Genomic DNA, 12119 nt, shown 5'->3' on the forward strand with positions numbered 1-12119 from the left:
GGAGGATTCTCAGAAATGTGCTAATTCCTCTCTAACTTGGAGACCACCAGCAACTTTTCTGGATTTTGAGGACTTGAATTTTTAACCTGGAGAGTGAGACACGTTTTTCCCCCCTCGTATTTTAATGCAATTTTGAACACTTTCTTTTGGTTGTGGAGTGTGACAAACTCCATAGGCATCTTCTTTTACATTGTCACACTGCACCTTCAGTGCAGTGGCACAGGGAGGTCTTTTCGGAATTCCCCAAAGGTTTAAACACCTTCTCTTGGATAAACTACTGTTTCCAAGGGCAGTGAAGTGAAATTGACTTTACTAACGTTTGTAACTTTCTAGACCAAGCACACTATCTTACAAAAGGGTGCTGGAGGGGTTACTTAGTATCCCCTTTTGTCTAGCTTCTCATGTAACATTTGTTACCCTTTCCTTGAGGAATGGCTGGTGGCAGTGGTTTACTTTTAACTACCGTGGTGTGCTTTTACTTCGGGATACGTTTGCAGCGGCAGTGAAGCACCCAAGGGTGCCATTTTTGTCAAACTGGCCCTGGCATTCTTTTTCGCCATTTCTTTGTGGTAAGTTTGTTCTTGAGATTTACTCTGCGTGCCAAACCAGGTTTGGTCCATTTGTTCGTATTGTCTTTGGCAGGATTCACAGGTGAAACCTGCCTCTGGCACCAGGGTGCCTGGCGGGGGCAGGAAGCAATGGAGGTGCCCAAAACGACATGTGCTTAGTCTCCTAGGAGACAGGAATGCACTCCTAGTTGATTGGCCGGCTGGCTGTCTGGCAAGGACAACCACCCTGCTGGGTGACTCTCAGCTAGCCTGGAATGAATGGGAAAAACCTGCATAAAAGGCGAGGCTTCTTGGCTTGGAAGGCAGTCGACCACTGGACGAAGGAATCCGGATAAGAACTTGGAAGAGACACCTGCTGCAACTCCTGGACCGTTGGTTTGCCTGGTGAAGCCCTGCTGCGGTGCTGAAGCTACGAATTCATCTCGACTGGAGAAGCCCTGCAAGGACGACTTCTCCCCTTGAGTTGGTGGGACCAATCAACTCCAAAGTAAGCCACCTGGACATCCTCTCGAAGCTGGTTGTTTTTCCACTGCAGTTGCTGCTGATGCCGAAGAACCAGGGAGAGGAACACCAGATTGTGTGCATTGCTTTTGAGTTGGCCAAGAGCTCCAGGAAGATCCTCTGGACTCCAAGAAAGCAGGACTGACTGAGCCTGAGCCACTTCAACAGAGTGCTGGACCCAAGATGCAAGGAAAACCCGCGGTGGGGCTATTTTGAGATGCGAACAGCTGACACCGCGAAGTGCCACTGAATAGAAGTCTGTCCTTTTCTGTCGGCGACTGTCCAGTTGCAGTGCAGGAGTCCCCCAGACGCCTGTCCCCAGACTGAGGCCCAGGAATACAGGATCTGCAGAGCTGCATAGGAACAGAAGCCAGCTGGAACAGTTTTTTTTGTAACCAAAGCTACTGTAAAGTCTAAATTTACCTCTTGTGTAACCTCACCTGTGCTCAGTGGAGACTTGTCTTGGTTGCTCCTGTAGAGTTTCTAACAGCTTTTCTACCTCACAAGCCTAATCAGCTTGTGACCCTACATTGATTTCTACTTTTCTACAAAGACTTGCAAGACATTTACCTACCTGCAAGAATTGCTTCAGCTCACCTAGACTTTTGTCCAATTGACTTTGGCCTGAGCTCCCTGAATTACTCTTCTGCCCTTTGACTGTGTTTTGCCTTCCTTCCAGGAAGGGGTTAACTTGCTTTGCCTTGGGGGTTACCAAAAGTACTTACCTGCTTTAGAATATTTGTGAGCTCTTGTTTTGTTCTAATCTTTTTTTTTTACATACTCCTAAGTTTTTTTCTAAATGCAACAGTGATATATTGTCCATAGTGTCCTGGCTATTTAAGTCACCCGAGGGTGTAGTGTCTGTGTGACATCCCAAACGGGTACTTGCTGATTTAGACAAACAAAGAGTGTGTTTTTGGAGTGTATTTGTGTTATTATTATATCGCTCCTTCTGAAGAAGGCTTACTCAAACTGACAAATTAATAATTGGTTAATCAAGAAATCTTGTGTGTAAGTTTATTTGAATACTTGTCACTGTGAATCTCTAACACTCCTCCTGCTCACATTGACCACGCTTTAGATAAGCCTGGCTGCTCAACACGCTACCAACCGATGTAGTACAGACTTCTACCAAAGGTTAGGTTCCTATTGCCAGGAGGTCAGGGTTGTTATATTACACCCAAAGGGTACTGCATACAATCTTGCCTAACATACTTGATGACTGATTATAAAAAGGTTGAGGAGTGGGGAGAGACTTTGTGGATGTAATAGTAACAAGACCTTACCTTCATGGTGATTCAAGTACTTGGTCCATGGCTTTTCTTCCTTCCTGACATTTTTAGACTGCTTGCCATAACAACCGAGGATGTGGCTGGGGCACATGGCAGTGTGCTTACTGGTTTTGTGATTGATGTTTTGTGTCCTAGTTGACTTTTAAATTGTAATATTGGCCTAATGTAGCGTCTTTAAAACAGTTTGGCATGGCCTGCTGCAGGAGCTGATTTTCCTAATAGTTGTGAATGAAGGCGAGCCACAGAAGGAGTATCTGAATGAATCCCTGTAAAGAAAACTTTCTTCTTGCCTTCATAGTTTTAAACTGAACATTTAGCCTGCCTTTGATGGAATGTTCCAATATCAATAACTGCCCCTTTTCAGGCCATTACCACGTAGCAATGTCCCTCGGAACGCTGCATTATTGCTGATAAATATGCACTGTACTGTTTGCGTAGAACCTGTGCACTATACTGCATAGAGTAGCCTTTCTTTGTAGTTTTATCCACATTTGTGATTTTGTTTATCGGTTTTGTCACAGCAATTTTATTTGAAATTCTTATAAATGATTTTGATATTGAACTTTATATATTTAATTTGAAATAAACTGAGACAATCGTCAAATGGCTGCAAGTGATCTGGGTTCAGGATATAATTGAATGTATTTTTTATACTGTACATGTTGCATTTGTTTCATTTTGTTAGGGTATTATGCTTAATCGTCCACTTTTATAAAACTTCCATTTGTTTTTCCAGGTACGATGACTGGTGGTGGTGGTAAGGTCATGAAAGGTAGAATGGGCTCGTCAGTCATGGTTGAGATTTCTGAAGATCAGGTTAGTGATTCTGATTGAACTTTGGTAGACTGTCTTACTCTAAAGCTACCAGGCGTAATGGCAGCTGATATAAAGATATGAAAATTGATGATTCCACTGTTAATCATGGTTAGGTTTGTTAACTATGTTTTTTCCCCATTTCCTGTTATGATTTAATTTTTACTTTCATACTTAATAACATTTTGTGGGGGAAAAGTTAATTCTAGTTGGTGATCCAATAAAATGTTTGATATCCATTCAGTATCAAACTTGTTAACCATATCCATATTACCTACCCTTGTTTTAACGCCCGTTTAGGCAGTTTTTGTACGACTATCTAAAATAAATAACCGTAGGGAATGTTAAAAACGAACAAAGAGGAAACTACACAGCCTTAAACACTAATTGCGTGGTCAGCAAGGCTCAACCCTCAAGTAGGTTGACAAAGTCCACACCCAGAAAATACACCACACGGATAAACTGAAAAATGTGTACTTTAATAATTTCACACCTATAAATACCATTAGTTCAAAGAAGTATTTTAACATTAATAGACTGTATTAATGAGATCAGTACATTTCAAAAACAGAATTGCCCATACAAGAACTCTCCTAATGTCAATACCTATGAGTGGGTCATTTGCCAAGGGCAAGCTCACAAGGTAAAATATCAGGGGGTGCAGAGACTCTGGATTACATATAAACGAAAAGGAACGGAAGTACACGTAGCCTGCACAACGAAGGTCTTTGTCCTAAAGACACACCCCAACCCTCCTAGATGTGAAAGGCCCTAGGCTTGGATGCCTGCACCTAAAACATTTGGCTAGGTGTGTGACAAAGAAGGGATGACCATTTAACCCAAAGGCAAAGATTTAAATCCCTAGGCCAAACTGAACTTACCGTTAGACCTTATAGGGCCGTATTACAGAATTAATACCCAGTTGCTCAGAACAATATATTAAGGCCTCAGAGGATGGTAGTACAGTAAACTTTAGCTATTTCAAAACTCGCTGACAATTTTGACAATAGTTACCATTATGATATATTTCTTGGGGGGAACATACACACATTTGGTGTTTCAAATACATTTTGCCATTATGGAAATTAAGAGTGACATTAAAAGTTGATGAAAACCACATGTAAGTATTGAAACAGTCTTGGCCCAGAGCTCACTGAACCCCTTTTGGGATCCAGTAAAAAATGCCCAGGCACAGGTAAGTACCACCAGTATCCGTTCCATTGGATATAATGGTAAAGGTTCAAGGCCCATCCATACTGAAGGAGGTAAGAACAGTTCTACCCTAAAGGTGCAGATGCTGCAACAATCCACTCAAGGGAAGGCCACAGGATTGTTTCAAAGCTTGGGAGAGGGACTCCAGAGGAAGTTGCAAAGCGGGAGGACTATCTTGTCCCACCACCAAAACAAGTGTTCAGGAATTGCAGCAGTGGGGGCTCTCCTCCCAAGAACCACAACCATAGACCAGAGGAACACTCAGGAGTTAATATTGTGAATAATCACCCTTCCTAGGACCCAAAGTAAATAAGTATGCATGCTGTTTTGGCAGAAATAGCTCCAGGGATTCAAAACAACTTGTTAAAGTATACTGCTCTTGTCAACATATCCAGTTTGTAGATTTTACCTCTAGGACCTGAACCATCAGCTAACAAAATCCTCAGCAGTGCAGAAAATAAAGAAGCTCCTCCCAGGATCTCAAACTTAAGCCAGAAGTGAAAGATCCGGGCATGTAAGTCTACAAGAAGTGGAAACCTGAGGCAAACCTCTCCCAGCAGCAGGGCAAAAGACAAAAGGCAACAGCATGGCAGCAAATGGTCTCGGGTCAGGGACAGTGGCTAGTGTCACCCTTGAAAGTTTCAAACAGAAGATCCGGCACAGAAATTAACTTGAATCACTTCTGGACACCTGCAGCAACCCACAGGCAAGCAGAATATGCTGGCTGACTGTGTGCAGCGGTAGAACAACCTTCACACTGTCCCAGAGTAGAATGCTCAACCCAGCAGACGTGAGGAGTCACCTAAAGTCTCCAATAATTTAAGATTGGACTTCTGACTCTGAAAAACACAAACCGGTATACGGGCAAGCCACTGCAATTAGCAACTATTGCCAAGCGAGGGCTTTAAAAACATCTCAAGTGATGGGAATCGGTTGGAAATTTCCTGCAGTAGGTCTGCAGTCCTGCCATCTCAACGTTCTAGGAACAAAGCAGCAAGAGTAAGTTATGAGAAGGGCAGTACCTAAATACCCCTGTGAAAGGGGCTTGGCCAGAAACCAGCCATTCAATCAAAAGGGGAAGCGTGCAGAGGCTCCTAGGACCAATCATACTGGTTTGCCACTGGGACTGTCATACTGCCAAAGCCACCCCCACAGCAAATGAGAGGTAATCTAGGAACCTCTACTATCATAAACCCAATTGGGACCGGTATGGCGGCAGCCATGATGTTATCACAAAGAGCCCACATGATCAGACTGGCCATTTTCACCTAGACAAAGGTAAGCCCATGGAAACAAAATGATCGGGAGCACGATTAATAAAATGGTTCCCCAATTTATTTTGTAAATTTTTTAGTGTGCGTCAGTTGCAAAATAACTTTTCACACAACACAAAATTCATAACAAACAATAAAAGGAAGACAATAAAAGATACTTAGTAAAATTAGCCTAAAACAATTATCATGCTTCATATTTGCATCACTACTTGCTACCAAAAAGGTGCATTGGGCTGCCAGTGTCTAAAACGGGTTGAATCTTTTGTGGTTCCAAAATTAAAGCACAGCCGCCACCAACCTATTCCCTAAAACCAAAATACTGTGGCAATCACTCTAGGGCAGAAATGGTGTGCCATAGAAGCACCCCTAGGACTCGGCATCTTGTGGGCAACCCAATACCATATACCTTATGTAATATATAAAGGGAAATAATGCCATGGGGACTTTAGGAGAAGTGTTCCTCTGGCCACCAAGAAATTAAGGAATCAAGTCAAGGGGAGGGGAAGCAAGAAAATGAGTGGCCCCAAAAGGTGGCCCTCAATCCCCCAAAATAGGAATTCTGCCTTACGATATTCTGAACTGATATTTCTATGCTTTCTTGCCAAATATGATTTTTACTTCAATGCCCCATCCAGTGAAATGGAAAAGGGTAAGATTTGAATGTGTATCTTTAACATCCGTCAAGCTGAAAAACATGCCAAAGTTCCTTTTTCAGCAGCAGATTCACTTGTTGGAATAGTGAGGCTACACCTAACCCTAGAGGGGAAGGCTAAAGCACCGGACAAGAGTAAGCCCAACCTCTTAAATGTGGGTAGCATCGTCCGTGACTAGGCTTAACCCTCTAGTACGGAGGTAGTGATTTCGACAAAGGTGCAATTTGTCTACACAAAATGTGTAAGGTCCTAGACGTATGGTCATCACTGTACACCTATGGCAGAGGATGTGGATTAGGATGGATTTCTAGAATCTGGCCTGGTCGATTTTAGGAGGCCAACCTAGTTAAAGTGAAAAGGAAACTGATGTTAGCCAAAACCCAATCAAGGTAAACGTGGAGAGCAGTTAAGGCTATTCTCAGAATGAGTGAGGCCAGGGGTCATCAATGAGTCCACACAATATAATAATTCAATTTAGACAGGAATGTCCAATGTGTGGCAACCAAGATGGCGGCTTGTGTATAGAGCTCCCGTTCCCCGGCGTGATCCACCGACTAGAAAGGAGCTTCTACATGCATTTTTTGGAGCACCCAACACAATCCACAGCGTCTTGACCGCCCCGTCCACTCTATTCCCATCTGCTGCTCCAAACTGTGGCTTATGAGGTGAGCGAGCGGCTGATATCCCGTGGCGGAAGAAGTTAGGTTGAGCAGGGCCGGAACAGTCTGTCAGACCCGTCCATCTACCCCGTAGTCCTAGATCAACCCCCCAATCTCCCTCAAGGGCACTCAGACCGGCTGCTCGGTGCAACCAACACCACCGATTCCAGAACCCAAGGCTGTTCCCAGGCTCAGAAAGACGCACCACGGGCGAGGCTGCGACTATCCTGGAAGTGCCTCTTCCTCCCATGTAAAACTCAAACGGTGGTGACCCGCAACAAGCTGCAAGCTACAGCGCCAGCTGGGGAGCGACAGGCGCAATTCTATTGCTGCACCACCCCAGAAACTCTAAAAGGGACACTGCACACCCCTGGATTAACATTAGTGGCCATGGACAAGTGCTCTGCCTGAGGCCCCTGTGACCATTGGGAAACCAAGCCGCAGCGATGGAATCTAGATACACCAGCATCACTCTGCCTGCTACCCGCAGAGCAATGAGCTTCTTGGGTACATGCCTGTTTCCTTCTGGTGTGACCAGTGGTGCTTCGGAGAGGCTGGATGTGTGCACATGGATGCTTTTGTCTCCTCCACTTTAATCTTCCGGTACACTAGTATTGTCATGATATATCCTGCCTGCTTAAGGCACTCGCTCCATTAGAAGGGCCCTCTCTCTCTCCAGTGTAGGCTCCTTGCCTCACCGCAAAACATGACTAAAGGGAATGCCAAGAACCAACGCTCCATGAGTTGGTGTACTAAATATGCATCTCCGATCCCAGCTGCCATGGAAGCGACTACTGCCATTGAGTCAGATCCCACACCTGTGGAACTCACCAAATGCAGCGAATTATGGCATGCATGCAGGAGGGGTTTGCTAAGGTGCACAGTAAACTCGATGACATGACCAGCACCATAGATTCTATTAAGGCACGTATGGATAGAACGGACCAACGACTGGAAGAAGCTAAGACGAGAGTGGGCACAGTGGAAGAGGATGTATCCGCTCTCGGAGCAGAACTTACTACGCTCTCCAAGCAAATTCTCTAGGTGGGAAAAAAAATGACCTGGAATCGAGATCCTGACTCAATATCTGCATCATTGGTATCCCTGAGAGTAACACTGACACTTCCCTTGAACAATGGATCACGGCAACCCTGTTACAGCTCTTGGGCAGCCTGACACTGTCACTTCAATTTCACGTTGAACGTGCACACAGATCCTTAGCTCCTGAACCGAAACCCGGAGCACCTCCGCGTCCAATCATTGCTTGTATTCTCAACTACCGGGATCGAGATTCTATCCTCTGGGCAGCCTGCAACATGGGGAACTACTGCTAGGATCAAACAATCCATTTATCCTGATTTCTCTGTGGTGGTACAGCAGGAGAGAATCCTTTTTAGCGTTTAAAACACGATTACGGGACGGAAACTTGATATATGTCATGTTATATCCTGCCAAGCTGCGCGTGGAATGGAATGACAACTTTTTCACTCTACCTGGCAAAGCTATAAAGTTCCTAGATGGGGTCTTCCCAGCACGCTGAATCCGGATTATGCCAACTGACAGAAGTACTTGTGTGGGAAAAAATACTCTGGATGCGCTCATATCCAGAGGGACCTCTCTACACTACCTGCTTTATTACTCCCTGGTTACTTTTCTACTATTTATGTTGGTAGTAGACTACCTCTACCACTATACTGTGGTGACGAAAGTTGTGTTGCCCTCTGGTTGGACAATGATTTGAAGGAAGCTCGTAAATATATATCCCTTTGTTATGTAACCCAGTTCGCGGATGGCCCAAATTGTTCTCTGCACCAGCTCCCCATGCAATGTTGCTCTGTAAGTTGGGGGTTGTTTCTTTTTGGGTTATGTTGAATGGACTACACCCAAGTTTGGAGGGGGGTGCGGGTGGTAAGCGGGATTGCCGAGTTAAAAGGGATAAGATCACATTTGGCATGCATTGAGGTAACGATCGAATGGATGGTGGGGTCCGTGAGGGAGCTTAAGTCTGGGACGGATGGGGGTGGGGTTGTGTCCAACAGGGAAGGCAGATTATCACTGCTTGTCGGGATGGGTGACGTGCCTTAGCTGTAACATATGCAGCCTTGGGAATCCCGTTAAAAGATCAAAGGTACATCTGTAGAAAGAAACAAGGCCAACTTCCTATATTTACAAGAAACTAGTGCACTCTCCGATATGTGGAGTGTGCCAAACACTAGGGAGGGAATCTATTCCACACATCTTACTCCACCCAATCCAAGGGGGTGGGCCCGGTCATGATCCTGGTACACAAGTCTGTCGCATTCCAGCATAGACATGTTGATATTGATCATCTGGGAGATTTGTTATGGTATACGGGTCCCTAGCGGGGAGGGAGATACTATTGATCGTCTATAGCCCCAATGTTGATGAACCCCCAGTTCTCCAGCATGGGGTCTGGCATGGATTCACATGCTCATGAATATTCCCCGTCAGGCTGGGAATCCTCGGTAAAGAAAAAAAATCAGTATCGGTTTCGTTTCTGATCTGTCTTTCCTAGTAGTAACCAATCACTGATCTCTGCGTCATACTGACCACAGCCAATGACTGCCCTCTACCTAAGCCCCGCCTCTGGCAGCCATCTTCAGATTTTTACCGCACGTTCAAGTGTTGGGAGTCCTTGTGCTTAGCTCTCGAGCTTTTACTGCGTCTTTCGCGCTTCTTCAGGTGAATTTTCACATTTTTTCGGTTAATCGAGCCTCAAGCTCCACCGTTTCTACTCCCGTTAACGGCTACCCGTTGTGGGATTTTCCTACGCCCCTCAAGGGTGAAGATTTCGTCGAATCAACTTCTTGGAGGATTCCAGAAGATTCGCGGCCTACTTCGAGATGGCCCAGGATGCGAGTTCGTCGCCCGAACCCAAGCTGTTTCGCAGCCGCCCTGGATGTGGGCTGCAGAGTGTTGTTTAGGGAAGACTAACATTTGCGATGCCTCTACTGTCTTCATGGGGACAAGACTCACGTAGAGAAGGACTGCCAGTTCTGCAAGAACTTGTCGGAGCAGACCATGAGGGACCGTTGATCCCGTCTCGCAAGCTGGTTGGAGAAGGGCTTGACGGGTGAGAAGAAGAAAGGGTCCGAGCGGGCTTCTAAGTCCTGTGCGGGCGCCCCGGCGACGGGGGCCCAACACCAGGCCAAGTGCTGCGAGTCCGCTGGCTCCGGGAGCGCCGAAAGATCGGGCTCTTCGGTCGCCAGGCAGGGCGCACCTTCCCCGGCACCGTCAACCACGAGCCAACGCTCCGGTTCGGGGAAGAGAAAGTCCGAGACCCCGGGTAAGCTTCGGGAGAAGCCCCGTCCGATCTCAGAAGAGGGGGAGCGAGGGGTCGCCCCTCCCCTGAAGAAGGCCCAGGACGCACCTAAGGTGGTGAAGGCCCCTACCCAGCAGGTGAAGGCCTCTATCGAGGCTATCGCGGCGACTCTTGCCAAGCCGAGACTGCCTCCGGGACTAGAGTTTCCCTGCCGCCAACTAGGGAATCCTCTTTTCAGCCCATCGTCGTGGCCGCCATGATGGAAGAAGTGAGGGGGGGGGGGGCACAGTGCCCTCCTTGAGCTCGGAGTCAGCCTCTGAAGAAGAACTGACCGAGGCCGTGAGGAACCTCGAAGTCCAATTCGAGAAGGTTCTATCCCGTCAGGAAGATCCTCGGGAGATAACCGAGGAAGACGACGATGGTGAGGAAGAGCGGCCTTCCCTTCCGGCGCAGCCGGATCCTAGGCCTCAGGATGGCTCAGCGGCCATTTTGTCTGCCATCCAGTCCTTATGCTCTGAGATAAGGACGAGATTCCCACGGCCCAGGCCGGAGGACCCGCAAACTGGCCCGTCGGGAAGTCCTCAGAACAAACGACGGAGGACCCAACCCTCTCCTCCGCTCTCCCCCGTAAGGCCTACAGTTCCCTCATCCTCCCACGAGTCGGGAGATGACGGTGCGTTGGGCTCGACGACGGGTTCTGAGGGCGACGACGGAACGGGTATCCCGTCGCACGGGCCTCGCCGCCCGACGAGATTGGCTCATTCCACGCCATGATCGCCAGGGCGTCCGAATTGTTCCAGCTCTGCCCGGAGAAGCAGAAAAAGGAAGCTTTCCTCTATCAGCGCCGGGAGGCCAAGAAGAAGACGGTCATCGCTGTGCCCCTAATCGATGACGTCTGGGAGGAGGGCCTGTCGGTTCTCAAAAACCCCTCCACGGCACCAGCCAAACGGGACCGGTACGAGAAGAAGTACCGGGTCCCCGAAACCGCTCCCCTGTGCCTCAGGGCCTAGCCAACGCCAGACTCGGTCATCTCGGCGGCGGGGAAGAAGAAAGCGGCAGGGTCAGGAGCCTCGACGTCGAATTCCCCGCCGGACGGCGAGGGAAAGAAGTTGGACGCCATGGGGCGGCGGGTCATTTTGTCGACGATCAAAGCGGCCAACGCCCTGGCGATCGTGGCCCGTTACGACAGGGAGCTCTGGTTTAAGCTGGCCCCCATATTGGACTTCCTGCCGGACGACAAGAGGTCCGAGGCCCTGGAAATACTGCAAGAGGGCGAGGTGGCGTCGGACCACGCCATAACGGTGGCCACCGATATTGCCGATACCGGGTTCCGCCAGCTGGGCAACGGTGTTTGCCTATGACAGGGTTGGCTCTGGGCGACCGACTTCCGGCAGGACGTCCAGACCAGGGTGTTGGACATGCCGTTCGACGGCAGCAACTTGTTCGGGAAGGCGGTGGACGAGTCCCTCCAAGCCATAAAAACGGAGACGGCCCGCGCCCTAGGAGCCCTTCAGCAACAACGGCCCTTTTGGAGCTCCGGAGGCAGACAAGGTGCCTCCAAGGGATCCAGCGGGGACTCGTCATCCTACCGCCAGGCGGCACGCTCCTCGTCTCAGGAGGCCTACAGGGGTCGCGGCAAGCAGGGAGCGCCTCGCCGCCGTCGGCAAGGTGGCCAGGGCAGCAAGGCCACCACCTCCAAGCAGGACTGAACCGGCCGTGGTCTCGGTCCCCCACCGAAGCACCCCGGTAGGAGGCCGGCTGACGAATTTCGTCGGCGTGTGGAAGTCCATCTCCGCCGACCGTTGGGTGCTGGATACCCTGGCAAGAGGACACACTATCGAATTCCTGAAGAAGTGCCCTCAC

At 48.3% G+C, this 12119-nt stretch overlaps 1 protein-coding gene across 1 annotated transcript in view; it reads left to right on the top strand.

Moving 5' to 3' along the window:
- The window catches only part of SMC4 (structural maintenance of chromosomes 4), a 1048897-nt gene that overhangs the window by 651469 nt on the left and 385309 nt on the right, over positions 1-12119 (top strand). The window contains exon 15 of the mRNA XM_069618465.1: positions 3099-3178. Coding sequence (XP_069474566.1) covers positions 3099-3178 — 80 coding nt within the window. The remainder of the gene's footprint in view (positions 1-3098; positions 3179-12119) is intronic.

This window comes from Ambystoma mexicanum, chromosome 10, assembly GCF_040938575.1.
Source record: "Ambystoma mexicanum isolate Mex_15411 chromosome 10, UKY_AmexF1_1, whole genome shotgun sequence".
In the NCBI taxonomy this organism is placed as follows: Eukaryota; Metazoa; Chordata; class Amphibia; order Caudata; family Ambystomatidae; genus Ambystoma; species Ambystoma mexicanum.